The 15,714-nt window shown below is 50.0% G+C and overlaps 8 protein-coding genes and 1 non-coding gene across 9 annotated transcripts; 3 read left to right on the top strand and 6 right to left on the bottom strand.

Moving 5' to 3' along the window:
* Window positions 1-585: 585 nt before the first annotated feature.
* On the bottom strand, window positions 586-1,827 carry P175DRAFT_022776 (putative GAJ protein). The gene is made up of 2 exons (XM_040892638.1): window positions 1,506-1,827; window positions 586-1,355 (listed from the first exon to the last, which is right to left on the bottom strand). Exons 1-2 carry the CDS (start codon window positions 1,506-1,508, stop codon window positions 693-695), a joined length of 666 nt encoding a protein of 221 aa, XP_040755586.1. The 5' UTR covers window positions 1,509-1,827; the 3' UTR covers window positions 586-692.
* Window positions 1,828-1,887: 60 nt separating this feature from the next.
* Window positions 1,888-3,680, bottom strand: P175DRAFT_0427289 (hexose transporter protein; the record flags this gene model as incomplete). The annotated part of the gene is made up of 5 exons (XM_040893229.1): window positions 1,888-2,159; window positions 2,216-3,004; window positions 3,069-3,235; window positions 3,273-3,499; window positions 3,567-3,680. The coding sequence occupies 5 exons, from the start codon at window positions 3,678-3,680 to the stop codon at window positions 1,888-1,890; spliced, it is 1,569 nt and encodes a 522-aa protein (XP_040755585.1).
* An 801-nt stretch (window positions 3,681-4,481) lies between these two features.
* Window positions 4,482-5,713, bottom strand: P175DRAFT_0520141 (uncharacterized protein). The gene is made up of 2 exons (XM_040899141.1): window positions 5,419-5,713; window positions 4,482-5,354 (listed from the first exon to the last, which is right to left on the bottom strand). Exons 1-2 carry the CDS (start codon window positions 5,564-5,566, stop codon window positions 4,831-4,833), a joined length of 672 nt encoding a protein of 223 aa, XP_040755584.1. The 5' UTR covers window positions 5,567-5,713; the 3' UTR covers window positions 4,482-4,830.
* A 369-nt stretch (window positions 5,714-6,082) lies between these two features.
* On the bottom strand, window positions 6,083-7,914 carry P175DRAFT_0497302 (uncharacterized protein). The gene has a single exon (XM_040896251.1). The coding sequence runs from the start codon at window positions 7,871-7,873 to the stop codon at window positions 6,395-6,397; it is 1,479 nt and encodes a 492-aa protein (XP_040755583.1). The 5' UTR covers window positions 7,874-7,914; the 3' UTR covers window positions 6,083-6,394.
* Window positions 7,915-7,989: 75 nt separating this feature from the next.
* Window positions 7,990-8,070, top strand: P175DRAFT_0t17. The gene has a single exon. It is a non-coding gene; the product is annotated as a tRNA-Arg (tRNA).
* Window positions 8,071-8,375: 305 nt separating this feature from the next.
* On the top strand, window positions 8,376-9,585 carry P175DRAFT_022728 (response regulator). Its single transcript, XM_040892637.1, has 3 exons — window positions 8,376-8,703; window positions 8,768-8,909; window positions 8,993-9,585. Exons 1-3 carry the CDS (start codon window positions 8,546-8,548, stop codon window positions 9,323-9,325), a joined length of 633 nt encoding a protein of 210 aa, XP_040755582.1. The 5' UTR covers window positions 8,376-8,545; the 3' UTR covers window positions 9,326-9,585.
* On the bottom strand, window positions 9,401-11,936 carry CweA (putative GPI anchored protein). The gene is made up of 2 exons (XM_040896250.1): window positions 9,772-11,936; window positions 9,401-9,722 (listed from the first exon to the last, which is right to left on the bottom strand). The coding sequence occupies exon 1, from the start codon at window positions 11,819-11,821 to the stop codon at window positions 9,845-9,847; it is 1,977 nt and encodes a 658-aa protein (XP_040755581.1). The 5' UTR covers window positions 11,822-11,936; the 3' UTR covers window positions 9,401-9,722; window positions 9,772-9,844.
* Window positions 11,884-12,467, top strand: P175DRAFT_0527641 (uncharacterized protein; the record flags this gene model as incomplete). Its single annotated transcript, XM_040899542.1, has 2 exons — window positions 11,884-11,912; window positions 12,020-12,467. The coding sequence occupies 2 exons, from the start codon at window positions 11,884-11,886 to the stop codon at window positions 12,465-12,467; spliced, it is 477 nt and encodes a 158-aa protein (XP_040755580.1).
* Window positions 12,468-13,011: 544 nt separating this feature from the next.
* P175DRAFT_0520138 (uncharacterized protein) lies at window positions 13,012-14,257 on the bottom strand. The gene has a single exon (XM_040899140.1). It carries the CDS (start codon window positions 13,799-13,801, stop codon window positions 13,232-13,234), a length of 570 nt encoding a protein of 189 aa, XP_040755579.1. The 5' UTR covers window positions 13,802-14,257; the 3' UTR covers window positions 13,012-13,231.
* Between the last annotated feature and the right edge of the window lie 1,457 nt (window positions 14,258-15,714).

The raw sequence follows: 15,714 nt of genomic DNA, 5'->3' as shown, positions 1-15,714 counted from the left end.
TGGGAAAAGATCGCAAATAACCTCAGTCTAGAGCATAAGAGGGTCTAGTCTAAGAGGATCCTGGTGTGAAGAGAGTCAGACGAGGGACGGTGCGGAGAGCAGGGGAGGGTGACTGGAGAGAAATCGAGGCGTCGAGAAGCAGCACGGAGAGAGAGAATAGGGAGGGGAGGGACCAGAATGAGGCGTATAAAGGTCGGTGACAGGGGGAATCGCGAGCGTTGCAGAGAAGCAGAAGCGAAAGATGTTGAAAGAGAGGAGAATCCGAGAAAGAGAGTGTTGCGATAAGCAGGCGGAGAAAAGGGAAAAGCCAACGAATTTCGCGTGTTGGAAGTCAAGCTTCTCTTGGGGCGAGGATAGTTCGTGGCTGGGCGCCTCCACTCTGGAGTATTTGGCTACTTTAATATTCAGGTCGCTCTCTGTTAACTTGTGCACTTCTGATCTGTCTTTTAATTCTTCTATCTTGAGCTGTATTCGTTAAAAACAAGACCATTCAGAACCTGCTCATCCATCTCGTTCCCGAATTAATTGTCTCATGACGAATTTTTCAACCCTCTCGCGATTTCAAATGCTGAACTAAGAGAGTAAGATTCGACTAGGCGTCAACTAGTGCAAGTACTCCGTACAAACAGAGAGATATTTTTTTCATTGTCGTGTGGAGTGGAGTTGGACTCTTTTCTTTGACCGTCAACTTTTCATTCCAACTCCCTCAAGCCTTCTCCTTCCACATACTCCTCCCCATAGCATTCTCTCTGCACCGCCTCAACCACCTCTCGATCCCCCCCAGCCAGCTTCCTCACATACTCCTCCAACACGTAGATATTGTCAGTCCACGCCAGCGTCTTTTCCCGGGAATCCACCGCTTCCTGCCTCATCCGGCCGATCCCTTTCCCCTCCCCAGTCGTAAAGGCCGCAGTCCACTGCCCCTGCAAGCGATCTCGCTGCAGCGCCAGTTCCCTCTTCCGCGTCACCAATCCTTTCCTTTCGTCGGCTTCCGCTTCCTCATGGCCCTCTGGCAGCCTCTCCTTCTCCTCTCTGCGTCGCCTCAACTCCCCTTCCACCTGCACACAACCCCCCCTGGCCCGCTCCACCTCCTTCAACAGGAGACCCAGCTGCGCTTCCCGCGCTCGGGTCTCATCTCCACCGAAACTCCAGTACCAATTCCCACTGCCGATCTTCTCCACGCAGATCTGGCCCTCGTCCGTTAGCTCCTGGATGTACTCTTTCACCTGCATCCCGTTGATGGAGGCCACGGACGGGAGCGTCTTCTCCAAGTCCTTGAGCGTGTGGCATGTGCGCGTGGCGCGAAGGTGAGAGACTATCAAAGCTTGTTTGGCACTTTTCGAGAGTTTCGGAGGCTGGCAGAGTTCAGAATGGGGTAATTAGTACGAATACGGTAGTCTGTCAGTCTTTTGGGACTGGTTGGGGAAGAGGGGGGACTGGGTCAGAACGGAAAAGTGGCGGCCAGATTCATTATGACTGGGGGAGCGAGAGACAGACGTACGTACCATTGTGGGACCACCTGAAGGAAAAAAAAAAAAAAAAATGTATTTTTAGTCAAATGGATGCGGAGTGCGGCATTGATTTTCGGACATGGGAGTGATGGAGCAAGTTTGCGCAAGTTTGCAAAGATAAATAATTTACTGTGGAAGAAAAGAAGAAGAAGAAAAAAAAAAAAAAGTTGATGATACCTTAGGTAGGTGATGGTGATATTGTTTTTGTGTTGTAGGTTGTGGGCGATGGAGCGAGTAAGTACATGGTGGAGGTTGACCTGAGTTATAGTTAGCACCATTTTACTCGACTGGGTCTCTAATATTATGCTGAAAGTATCATAATAAATAATATGAATAAAACTCGTTAAGAATAACAATACAAGCTACAGTTGACTCCTCAAGATTTGGAAACCGCTGCCTCTGAAGTAGTCTCCTCGACGTGCATCGCAGACGCCAAATCGCGAGCCTTTTCAGTCCCTGCAGCACCCCCGACAACCGCAGAGTCGCCATCAAAATACTTGGCGATTTCCTCCAGCGGAGTATTGCGTGTCTCAATGTAGAAAAACCACACCACCGTGAGCTCAAAGCCAAGCCAGACACAGTAGAAGATGTAGTATTTCCAATCGATGTTATCCAAGGCAATCGGGTTGACGTACTGGTTGAAGAAGACTAATTGATGGATTAGCTTGGGCCTGAAGGGAACCTGAGAAGAGAAGGCAACTTACGTGCTATATCAACACAGAGCCACACCACCGTCATGCCCTTGGCGCGAAGACTGTAGGGAAGAATCTCCACGGTGTATCCGACCAAGAGACCCGACCAAGCAATGTTGTAGAATAGGTAATAGACGTAAATCATCGCCACCACGGCATTTGCTGCCTCCTTGTTGCCCACAATGGCATATCGCGCCGAGCAGATCGTCCAAACAATGAATGTAACCATCATCCCAGCGGTGGAGACAAGGAACAGCTTGCGCCGGCCAATCTTATCCACGAAGAAGCACATTGTGATGGCCACAATGAAGTTCATGATCTGGAGACAGCCGTTGATTAAGTTTTGTTCCACAGAGCCCGTGTATCCAATCCGATCCAGGATCTTGGAGATGTAGTAAGAGACGAGGCCGTTGCCGGACCACTGAGAGAATAGACCCGCGGAAATAAGAATGACCATACGGTGCCGGTTTCCCTTTGTGCGCACCAGCTCCATCCAGCTGCTGCTCTCAAACTCCTTCTCGAGTTTGATGGTTTCCTTGATCTCGTTCATTTCCAGCTGCACAACTTCGTCCTCCTGGTCCCCGTTGGCGTGGCAGTCGGCCAAGACCTTGAGGGCCTTCTCATGCTGGCCCTTGTAGATGAGGAAACGGGGCGACTCTGGGACAAACCAGATGAAAAATATCTGAAGGACAGAGGGTACGGCCTGCACAATCGTAGGGGCTCTCCAAGACCAGTTGTTGGGGATGTTATTGGTACCGAATGTGAGCCAGGCGGCAATAATAGCCCCAAGGTACCAGGTTGCTACTAGATTTAGCCATTGAAAAGGAAAAGGAAAAGGAAAGGGAAAGGAAAACACTATACATACTGTTATAAATCGTGGTGAAGATAGCACGGTGCTGGGTATGCACCAACTCAGCGACCAACAAAGGCGAGGATCCATGCGCAATAGCAACACCAAATCCGACCAAGAATCGCGCAGCCAGGAACATGCCGTAGTTAGCACTGATACTTTGGAGGATGACTCCAAGGATCCTGCAGTTTGTGATGGTATCAGCCTGGGTAAGTAAACTGTCGCAAGGGGATACCATACATAATCAAGCAACCCATCAAGATGCCCATACGGCGTCCCAGATAATCAGCGGCATAGGGCACAACAGGGAGAGCTGCGAGAGAGCCCAGAGACATAATCGCACTGAGAATCCCCAGGAGCGAGCCCTTGGGGTAATTAAAATACTCCTGCCAGGGTTCTAGGGTCTGCAGGCCGTTCATCATAGAACCGTCGTAACCGTTCGTAGCCTACTCAGAAGTGCCTCTCCGGTTAGACGAGCTCAAAAAGACATTGCTTTCAGGAGATTGAACATACAGACGTCAGAACGACAAACATGAGGCAGATGTAGGTCCTCCTCATTCCAGGGTTTTTGTACCAGGTCACCCTGGGGAATTGCCTTCCGGCAAGCTCGAAAGTGTCAGACCCCATAGTGAAGCAACAGCGCGCACTGTGGTTGAGTCTGGGGAAGATCAATAATGGTTCAGATGCAGCTCAAAGCCCCAGCAACATCAAGAAAGTATTCGACTCTATATGAGCGGGACATCTGCAGCTTAAGAAGTAATCCTCTGGACCTATATGTTTTTTATTATTATTTTATCGGCTAATTTCTCCATCTATCAAATGCCTGCAGGGCTTTTTACGGCTAAACCGTAGGTTGAAACAAAGAGTAGCCCGTCAGAACGGTGACCTTAGTTGAAGCGGAGTCCCCATTCCCCCGCGGGGTGCAGGATAAATAGGCCTACAGCCTGGTCTTTGCTAGGGAATCTACTCTGTACGATCAAGAGAACGGCATGCCCAGCTGGGGGAAGAACATCTGACGCGGAACATGACTCGCTCCGGCTGGGGTGGTTCGAACTACCAAGGCTGGGAGTATTTGGGCATACGGAAGCAGTTACCTTGACTTCAGGCTAATTGGCACACTGGGGTGCAGACCGGCAAAAAGACCTGGGGATGAGAACAGCGGACGATGGGGGACTCCGGGGATTAGGATGGATCTGGTATAACGCGGGGGGCTCGCTTCTGTTCTCCCAGAGGCGAACCAGTCTCCATGACCAAGGCTCCTCTTACGATTGGTCTCATCCGCTGAGAAATCTCGGGGTTCGACTGGGAATTTTCTCCAGTCTCGTGCCAAAAAACGAGGTGGAATCGCGCTCTACCCCAGAATTTTACCGGGGGGGATCTATGCAAAGATTTAGATAAAAACAATCCCGGCTGTGTCCCTCAATTTCCAGTCTAGTTCGTGTAGTGCATCTTTTCCGCCTCGCACGGGACCGGAAATCCCATTCAGCACTTGCTCAGAACAGGGCTTAATACAGGTAAGCATATGCCTTGTCTACTGTCGTGGAACCCAACATCTCGGTATTCAATCAAATGAATTTACCCCCCCAAGATGGTAGATCTAAATTCGTAAATAGATATATAAATCCAGCATTGACAAGTTGAGAATAAAGACAGACATCCGTGACTCGGATCAGTAAATTCACAACTGGGAACAGTTGTCCAGGCTAAATATTAAAGGATTTCCGTAGTCTCGTAGGTGGCGTTCCAGCCGATTTCGCCCCGTGCTGTCCGTCGGGCTTCAGTTCTCGACCTTGGTATCCATGTCCGTGGTTATGGTCTGACGGGCCAGCCTGCGCTTCTTGGTTCTCTTCTGTCTCTTCACTATCTTATCCAGATCGTCACCTGAGCTCACCTGAGTCCCACTCAGACTATTTGCCCTTTTACGCCCAACAGGCTCTCCCTCAACGAGCACCAGGTCTCCAGTCTCACCCAAAGATTCTTTCGCCAGTTCCTCTAGCAGGACACCCATCCCAAGCAATGCCGTCCCTGTCATGCTATAAGAGTAACCACGGCCATGGCTCTTGGTGGTCTGCTCGTAAAAATCCGCCGTATAGGCATGAATAGCCTCTAGCAATGCAGAGTCCGGAAGGGGGATGTCAGGAGCTAGCCGCATCCGGTCGGTCTCCTCGTACAGGTCGGGCATGCCCTTTCGGCGGTATAGAGCTTCGTCGGGAGGCACCGGGCGGCTACTCGAGGATGCCGTGTCGCGGTATTTAGAAGCGTAGGGTTTCGACGGGATAAAGCCGTGTGAATTCATCCGGCCTGCGGGGGGTAGACTTGATCAGCATTGCGGCTGGTATGGCACTCGGAAGGGAGCAGGACTAACCAGCAACGGCATCATAGATAGTTCCTTTTCGCCTGCGCTTCCTCCGTTGCTGCTTCTTGGGGCCATTGCAGTCCTTCTTTTTTTGGTTGGGTTCTGGAGGCGTGATGAATGTGGCCTTGCTCAAAGCAAGAGATTTCCCGTAAGACATGATTCTAGTATACCTAGGGAACCTTAATGGAAGAGAGTATCATTATAAGATATCTCTTCTACATTTTCAGTAGAAAAAGGAGGCGTGCTTTCCAGAAGTGCACTTGGAAACGTTCAAACGCTGGAAGCTCCAGAACAGAAAGCCAAGAATGGAAATGGAAGGGAAGGGGATACAGATACGGGGATACAGCTCGGCGTGGGTAGAATCTCTACCCACGCCGAGAGTTAATCCATTCCGGGGTTCTACCCACGCCGAGCTGTAAGCCCTCATAATCATCATAATTAGATGCCCTAAGTATGAGGTCTCTTCTAATGGATCTATCGAGCACTATATCTGTTGCAGAAGCTAGCATAGTCGGTAAAGGTTTACCATACCTACCTAATACCTATACTCTGTAGTCACGCAGGCAACACCTGAATCTTCCTGCGGGAGGAATCTCTCCTAGAACTACTACTGAATTCTACCGCGGTTAATGGGCCCAAATTCGTCACGAAAACCAGTCAGTCTGTTGGAAGTATTTATTGGAAATCCCCAGCGCCCCGTCTCTCGTGTAGGGTTAATAAAGCTGATTGGTGGTAAAAGCGATTCCTAAAAGCGCCTCCTATGACCAAGTCTGGTATATTCGTATTCAGGCTAATGCAACTATACCCAGAAAACTCTAATGAAGGAATTGTGTTCTGGACTTGGTCTTTGATTACGCCCAGTGGACTTGGCCATTGTAGTTTGTATAGTTATACAGTGCGGGACCCTAGTCTTGATATGGTTGGAAAATCAAGGGTTAACGCATGTCGTCGCCATCAGCCATCCAGGATGCTGTTGGTGTACGAATTACTGACACGATAACTGGCTCGTGATAGAAGTGAAAATCCCAGTCGGTCCGAACGAATGAATAGACGCCCTCGGGTCAATCAGTAGCTCAATCATTTGCGCTACTGTTAGACGATGCCGTTCAACCTCTTCTGCGAATTGAACAAGCTCTTCTCCGAACAGCTGCTGGTCCCTTGTAGCAAGGACAACCTTCAACACCGGAACCCCTTCCAGTGCAGCTGCACACCATTGCAGAATGCATTTGACATACCGATTTCCACCAAACGTGCCACAGCCCCATAAGCCTGTAATCACCTGGCTGTACTTGCCATATCTAAAAGCGTTATATGCCTTCAAGACCATGTCTCTAGATAGCCGGGAGGGAGGGTAGATATCCGCAATGAGGGAATGTCCTTCAACAGGGAGGACATCAAGCTCGAGCGCGTCCATAAACAACATTGTCCGACTCTTCCATCTCCAGAAGTCGTCTGCGCCGTAATGGGGCTGCCTCGGCACTTGTCCCAGGCGCGCATCCCGGCCATAACCGTGTATCGAGACCATGGCTTCGGCCCCTCTGCAAACTAACACCTGATGGTCCGATAGCGGTGGTGCCAGGAGAGTAGCCGGGTAGGCCTCCGGCGAGGTCCCCACCTGTAACTCTTCCTGGGTACCCGACGGACCGTGTCCGATGCATTTGTTCGCTGAAATAACACATGCTCCGTTCGGAAGTCCGGAAAGCTGCGGGCTAGTTTCAGACTCTGGGAGGGAAAGGACCTCGAGACGGGTCGAACGCAAGACAGCGTCTGGGGCCTTCTCACATAAAATCCGGTCAGCATGTTGGTCTGTAATTGTCCGCAACTCGAAAACTACAGGCCACTCTTCCACGGAGAGGTCGAGAATCGATCGTGGGTTCTCAGCAGAGGGATGAAGCCGGTCAAAATAAGTAAACAGAGCTGTGAGGTAGGCGTCTACTGCACCACGGTGAATAGTGCTGGTCAAGGTGTACCAAGGGTGCAGGTCAACAAACGATTCTGTCTGCCACGGATGCGGTGGAAGGGAGCATAAAAATTGATGAACCACTAAACACACTATTTGTCTACGTGAGAAGGATACCCGCGAGATCCCTTCCGCGAAGACAGGAGCAAATGATGGCAGTGTTCCGTGAACAAAGAGACTGGGCATTTCGAGCGCCAGGTCGACCAGCATAGGCCAGGTTCTGGTAAAGAACCGTATAGAGTCGGATTCCTCGGCGAAATGCTGCGCCATGAACTCGCGCAGTAATCCATAGTCCACCCCAGAGGTAGTTCCCCTTAAAATAAGAGCAATAGTCTCGAGAGCTTCGATGAGTGAGGAAACATCGACTATCGGGGAGGACTCGCTTCTCAGAACAGCCGTGAGAAGGTCCCAGAATGGGACATCATACTCATCAGAGTCGAGCAGGCAGAATCTATCTTCCCTTCGTACACTGGGGGAGGAGGGGAGAATGAATGTGTGCTCCATTGAATTGTGGGTGTGATGCAGCTCGTGTATAGAAGAGTATTTGCATTGGTCACTGTTACTGATATGTTTATTCTTCAAGTTCGCCTTGCAAAATCCGACTAAAATGCGGAAATATCGGCCGAGTAGCCCAATGGTAGGGCGTTCGCTTCCGGGTTACAGACCGCGAAAGGTTGCGTGTTCGAGTCACGTCTTGGTCGTTTTTTTTTTCTTTTTTAAGCTATTTAAAAGCTTGACATATTCACTAATTACTAGATAAATACCAGTGCGGGCTTTATTCACCTTCTTAACATTACAATTTCAATGTGCTCGTGGTTATGATGCAAGCGCTAAAACTATCTCAAGCAACCGCAACAGGTATTAAGAAGGGCAGTAAATGCCTATCTAGGCAACTGCATAGCAAGTAAAGTAGGCTAGAAACCATCTAGAGGTTTGCGCTTGTTCAGGGGCAATATAAAAAACTTGGGCATCCTATGATTTATCTTATAGTGGTAATAAACTAATAACTAGTCGAGGTGGGGATAATAACGTTATTATTATATCGAGAAGGTCAGATTCAGCGAGGATAAAAGAGGGATGTTATTATGTCTTTTGACAGCAAATAGCAGCGGAATCCCCATATACGCTCCTTTATATTATGGCATATAGGAGATTGGAAAGAGGGAAGAGAGATATATGGAATCAGATAGAGGCTACCTAGGTAGGGGAGAGAGAGTCTTTATAATAGAGCGAATTTCCCCTCTTTTTAGCCCCCGAATACTCCGTATATTTCTGTTCCACTCCAACCCCCCGTCAAGTCATCACAAAATGCATGTTCTTATTGCTGAAGACAAGTGAGCCCTTGTCTCTTGGTCTGTTTCTGGGGATCACTGAAAAGTCGCTAATGTCTACTCCCAGTTCCATTAATCAAAAGCTCGCAACAATCGTCTTGACGCGGCTAGGCTGCACTCTTGCAGTGGTGGACAATGGCCAACAAGCGCTCGACTACCTCGCAGCCGATCCAGTAACATGTCCACGGCCTGATATTATTCTGATGGATGTATGTATAAACATTCCCTTTCTGAAATTTTCTTTTTTTTGGAAATAACCTCGTTTGTTTTTAATAAAATTGACCTCTACAAGATCTCAATGCCGGTCATGGACGGCTTCGAGGCTACCCGAATGATTCGGACACAGCCGCCATTTACCACGGACCCTAGAATATGCATGGCTCCCATTATCGGGATGTGCGCTACCAATTGCAGAGAAGCCCGCGAAAGCTATCTGGCCCGAGGGATGGATGATATTTTGCTGAAACCGTTGCGAAGAAAGCACCTTCACCAGTTGTTGATGTGGTGGTCCCAGCGAAAGGTCTCGCCCAGGGCTGTAGGGCAAACTCTTCCCCAGATTGTTATGGCTCCTACTTGGGGATCTCATCCGTGGAGTGCCTATCGCGGGCCACGGTCTCGTATGTAGTTTACGTTTGTAATTGTTTTTTTTTTTTTAATCTGGTGAGCTATCTTTTTCTATGTACTAGGTACTGGAAGGGAAAGGACTTGTGATTGATGAATAGGGTCTTCGAATGGAAATTTTCAAGGGAGTGAGAGGCTGTGAGCTTACGGTTCAGTATAGGGTAAGCAGAAGGGAGATGACTGCGCTTCGTCATGGGGTAGGACAATCGCGTCCTACGCTAATTTGTACCGATACAGGAACACTGTGTGTGGTATACCGGCTACGGATCAAGATGGGGTGAGAACAATGATAAAGTACAACCTTATACAACACCACACTGGCTACGGGGGCAAAGCAAGAAAGGTGGCTCAGTATACAACGAGATGGAAATTCACCGGCCGAAGCCCTACAGGCAACTAATGTAAAGTTACCCGACATCAGGCAGACTTGGGCCATGCTAAAAGAAGTAGACGCAGACGTTCTAGAAGCGCAGCGTGGACTGCTGCAAAGAGAACGTCACGAAACGAAAACAAAACAAACATGTTACAACACAAAGGCCAACAAGCCGAAGACACCACAGAAGATGGAGATAATGCCCGCACCTGGCGCAATGTTCGCTGCGGAGCCGGTGAACAAGGTGCTGTGCGAGGATGGAGATGGCTCGCTTGGGCCATTGAATTCCTCAGCCGACGCACCGCTAGGACGTGCAACGAAGCTAGCACTGTCAGAAGGGGTGCTGGCATCCATGTCGTAAGCGCCGGGAGCAATCGGGGTCCTGCTCGCGGTGGGGACGTAAACGGGGATCACGGAGTAGGACGAAACCTGCGCGCTAGGCATGCTTGAGCTCATGGGCGCAAAGACGACGAGCACAGAAGTTGGCTCAGTGGCTGCTCCGGAGGGGTGATATGCGGGCATTTCCACGGGCGTGGCGGCTGGCGCAGGGCTGGCCAGGCTGCCATGCTGAGCGTCAGCGTCAGGATAAACTGGAACGGGAGACATAGAGCCGTCCTCGTCCTCATTCTCAGGAGCGGGAAACTGGGGTTCAGAGCCGGCAGATTCCGGCTCCGGCGCAAGTTCCTGCTGCGGGGCCTCTGGTGCGGGATGGCTGTTTTCGCTCTGGCCTTCAGGCTCAGACGACTCCGGAGTAGGATAAGTAGGCTCGGGTTCGGATTCCGTCTCGGCGTGCGTGGGGGCGGGCTCCTGTTCTGGCTGAGGGTCACTGGGTTCGGACCCGGGGTGAGGCTCAAAGCTTGGCTGCGCAGGATACTCGGGCTCGGGATTGCCAGTCTGCGGTTGTGCGGGCTCTGGGTGGGGAGCATGGACAGGAACAGTCTCGGTCGTATAAGCAGTGCTGGTCACAGTCTCCACCACGCCGGTGACCTCAGTGCAGCTGGGCTTAGGCTCGGCATATGGCACAGGTTGCTCTGGCGCGGGTGGCTGTGGGCCTGGCACCGGGTTATAGTGCGGGTGAGGGATCACATGAGGCTCAGCTTCATAACCACCTTTTATATATTCCTCAGTATTGATTTTGACTGCGTGGTTATCGTTGTGAGTCGACGTGGTCTCGCTGTCAAAGCTGTTAGTGCTGGGAATAACTGCAGTGTTTCCGCTGTCGAAACCACTGGAACCCCCGATAACAGTTGGACCTTGTCTAAGCGCACGGCGCAGGTGAGGCCGGCCCGCGACAAAATCACTCTCCCAGGAGAAAGAATGGTCATCGGTGTAAGTGTCGTCCACACTGCTTGAGAAGGAATTCGTGGTCGGGATGTCTGCAGAATTTCCAACGTCCACTGCTGAAGGTCCACCAATAACCGTAGGGCCCTTGCCAGAATGTCTGGCAATATGCATGGGATGGTGATAACCATGCGCAGGGTGCTCCGGTGCCCAGATTGTGGTCTTATCGTTGATGTCCACCGAGTGATCATCAGTGTAGGTATCCGTAACACTGGAGGTAAACGAGTTGTCAGTCGGGATATCCGCGCCGTTCCCGACATCAACTCCTGATGGACCCCCAATCACAGTGGCCTCTCCGGGTCCCTCAGCGAATTGACCTTTGCTACGCCGTTCAAACCCCGGCATACCGGGTCTAAAGCCGTGTTCGTGAGGCCATCCTCCGATGGCAAATGTCTCGTCGATATCCACGGAATGATCGTCCGTGTAGTCGTCTGTCACACTGGACGAGAAGTCATTGGTGACTGGAATTGTCGCGTCGTTTCCAGTGTCAATACCACCAGGGCCGCCAATCACAGTCGCAGCCCAAGGCTCACCACGCTTCTTGTGGCCACAGGTTTCGCAGCCCGCGCCCTCGGCATGCTCATGAGGGGGGTATACATGGACATCATGTTTCACCTCAAAAGAATGGTCATCAACCCAGTCATCCGTGACCGAGCTGGTAAAGCTGTTGCTGGTCGGGATAGACGCATCATTGCCAACGTCAACCCCGCCAGGTCCTCCAATAACCTGCGCTGTAGCAACACTGGCCAGCACAGCCAGCGGGATCCCAACGCACAAGTTCTTCATCCTGTCCTAGGCGTTTTCAAACTAAACTTCCGTGTGGCGTTTCGACTATGTTGTTAAGATAAATGAGCGACTTCGGCCAGCAGGCCAATGGGTCAGTTGAATGAATGAAAGTGAAAAAAAAAAAAAAAAGAACAAAACCTAACAAATAACCTATGTCGACTCTGGACTCCGTCTCTGACAATCACATCCTTCTTCGAGTCCAGTGGCCTCTCCTGGACCTTTTATCGGTCCCCCTTCTCTCCCACATGTTGTCCCCTACGTGAGCTCCCAGGCAACCCCTGGTAAACAATTACCACCAGGCATGCACTTGGGCCAGTGGAATGTGTTCAGGAATGGAGTGAGACCCGGCCAAAGCGCCCGGACAACAGGCCTGGAGACTACTTCCATTCTAGCACGAGCAGTATATGTGAGCATTCCCATTCCCTGCTCACGCCGCCCCCAAGGGATGAGTATGTGTCTTTCACCCCCTTCGCACAAACGAGCGCCACACAAATTCAGGTCTCGCCCTCGTTCGCCCTCACAGAGCTCGTGCTCTCTTCCTCGTCGCTTCAAGTTCTCTCGCAGCTTCTACAGGCTTTCAGTTTTGCGTCTCTCGTCGTCGAGCCAGCACGCAGGCCAATGCGAGACCGACACCGCCGGGGCTTAACCCCAGCTGGCATTGCAGAATGCCGGTGTTGTTGACATTTTGTCTCTCTCAGTTACAGCGGATCTACGGATCTGATGTCACTCATCTTACTCATTTACACATTTATTTTGCACGTACATGATGTATCCCGTCATCGACATTCCCCCCTCATCGCCCTCACTTAAGAGGACACAACGAGAGGGAAACTTCCTATCAAGGAAAGCATTGTTCTCCAGAACCGAACGATCCGAGGATCGAAGGCAACACATCGCCGTGAGATGTTCGGGACGATGGTCGTGGCATGTTCTGTTAAGCTTTTTCGATGTGAGGAAAAAAAAGGAAAAAGAAAAACAGAGGCGCCCAAAATTTTTGCGCTTTTTATTCTGCTGTGGGTCACGTGCACGGCCCGATATTCCTCCCCACGCCAGGCAGCAAGGCACTAAGGTACTCAGGCGCCAAGGTATCCACATGAACACCATCGCAACTTCTTCATTTCATTTTGTCCGCTCTGTAATTTTCCCTTGCTAAAAATATAAAATCAAATCAAATAAAATACCTGCGCCTCAAAAAAAAAAAAAAAAAAAAAAAAACACGAGTGCCTCCCTGCCTGATAAACACCAAATCCTATTATACAATATGGTCGACAAGAATCCAAAATACATACAAAACCGCCACACTTCGCCCAGCTGTATCTTCTATGCATGACTGTCGAAGCCTGGTCACCTTCACGGGCGTTAGAGAAGAAGAAAAAATCGCCCATTCAAAAGCCTCTGGCTCACCGTAGTCTATCCTCCAAAAGCCTTTTGCTGGTGATCAGGTTTCCACACGCCCCCTCCCACGGCTGCGGTAATCCCTACTGCAATAGCCACCATGCTTCCTACAGTAATCACGGCCACGGCCACCTTGACTAGTAGTCGTTGTTTCTTGGTGAGGCCCTGCATGCAGTCGCATCGCCTCTTCTCCTGAACCCAAAGTTTTGGCCCTCGCCCTCGCTGGTCCGGTGCTTCATCGTCATCCAGGCGCCGCCATAGCACCCGACTCTCCTCGTTGTCGGTCGGGTTTTCCTCCACGCTCCGCGACCGTTTCGGTTGGATTGTCAGTCGGTCAACTTTATGTAACAACGTAGCATGGCGATAGAATGGAGAGCACGGCTTTGCCCCGGCAAATGGGTCGTAGTCATCGTCTTGCCGGATGGGAGAGCGGATAGGAGAGCGGATGGGCTCTGTTTCAGGGACAAAAGGGAGGGCGGCGGTCTTGGTTTCGATTTCTCTGATCGACTGCGGTGATGAAGGTGCAAGTTTGGTCTCATCTTCTGATTTTCTGGACGTTGGGCTTGTGAGAATGGATGGCACCATCGTCTTGTGAAGGTTCCCTCCTTGCCCTGGGAAACGGGGTGCTATAATTATGGACAATAGGGGAGCAACGAAAATATCGGAGTATGAGCTCAGGAGTAGCAGGCGTGGGAGCTGTCATAAATTGTCACCAAACTCCAGTCATGCCAGGAAGGTCTTGAGATTGCCGCTTCCCTCTGTGATGGATTTTCACCCTGAAATTTTTAAGATGTCTCGCTGCAGGGGTTTGACATGCATTCCGGGTTGTTGGCACGGCAATGATCGCTATACGATCCCGAAGGCAACTGTCATTCTACTTTTAGGTACCTGGGTTTCGCCTGGTTTCACTGGCCTGGATCACCACTTTTATAACTATTCTGATTATCCTCTTGAATTCGCAGGCCATTCTACCTACAAGACTCGTACGTGGCATCATCATATATTAACCCTCCAGTGAAGGTCTTAATTTCCGGTTGTCTGAAAAAAAGTACCGTTCAGGGGAAGGATGTGGATGAATTACCTCGACAGAGCTTAATATAACTACGTTTATATAGTTCCGGAGTATATTAGACCTAGATATATATTTGTGGAGATTCACCCAACAGAAATCCCACAACCCGGTTGAAACAAATCTAAAAATTCTGCTATTTAATTCATGGGTAACATTGATTCAATACCTGAATTGGCAAATCAATAATCTACATATATCCAGGTTGGTTTTGGTCTCTCCCACCATAATTTCTTCCTACACATTATTATGCCCAGCATGTTGCTACCGGATATCCAACAGCTTGTCAACTCCGTACCTGATTAGCCATAACTATACCAACACAATTATTCCGAGAGTCTAGCCCATTGCTGCGGCCTGATCCAGACTAATCACCCCATATTGACTGCGAGACTGAGTCGAAATGCCTCCTTTCATTCCGCCCTTCGAGCCTTTCAAAAACAGCAACCGCCACAGACAGGGCCGGTGCGGGGCGAGACTGAGATTGGATCCATTTAGTTATTGGGTTCTTTTTTGCACCAGTCAAAATAAACCCTACATTCCCTTGTAAGAAGGGATGAAAGTGTCTTGTTTTGATGTAACACGATCAAACCTGACCTTGACCCCTTGATTCCTGACTTGACTGCTTGGGGCGAGCTAGAGGCTGAATATCTGCAGTCCATATATGTATCTGGAAAAAAAAAAAATCACTTTCCGGAGGGAGGACAGGAGAGAGAACAGAACCGCGCCTTGTGATGTGGATTGCAAGGGCCTTGGGTTACCCACTTTAGGGTTCGCCTGCACGGCATTCTCTCTCCACCTCCACAGGATAGTTGGTATATTTCAAGATAATGTAATCTTTTTGGCGTCTGATGGAATCCTAAGCTCGGGGACCTCATGAGACATGTGTGCAGCTCAGCACTTCCTTTCTATGTTGATTTATCCAATATACACATCGTGCAATTAGTCAACATCATCGCCTCGATATTCTCTGAGATCTCTGGTGCAGGTAGTGCAACGTGTCCCTTGTTCGATCCCTGTAGACGTTTCAATAATAGGGCTGTGCTAGAAATGACGTGACACGGCTCTCCCCGCGGTCCAGAGCGACGGAGCGCATTCGCCAACAGCTACTCCATAATTCGTGAAGACACTGGTAAAGTTCTGCGATTTCGCGTCAGCATTCAGCACACGTGTGTAAACAGACCGGGACGCGGGAATACCTAGGGCTCTTCCTGGCTTTCGGGAATACTCCGTACAAGAGAGGTTGAATTCCTATTGTAGGAGGAATAAACACAGAGTTAGAGTAGAGATGGTCTCCTGAGATTGGGTTCAGAGATATACTGTGCAATAGGCGAGATATCGAAGAGTTGCGCGATGTCTGTAGGGTTCATGTTTTCCTCTCCTTAGATATCATCCGAATGGGTATTATTGACCCCATCCTTCAGATTCT

The sequence above is a fragment of the Aspergillus ochraceoroseus genome, assembly GCF_002846915.1.
Source record: "Aspergillus ochraceoroseus IBT 24754 chromosome Unknown P175scaffold_1, whole genome shotgun sequence".
Taxonomy (NCBI): Eukaryota; Fungi; Ascomycota; class Eurotiomycetes; order Eurotiales; family Aspergillaceae; genus Aspergillus; species Aspergillus ochraceoroseus.
Note: the sequence above shows the minus strand (reverse complement) of the source record. Positions and strands in the feature narration are given on the sequence as shown.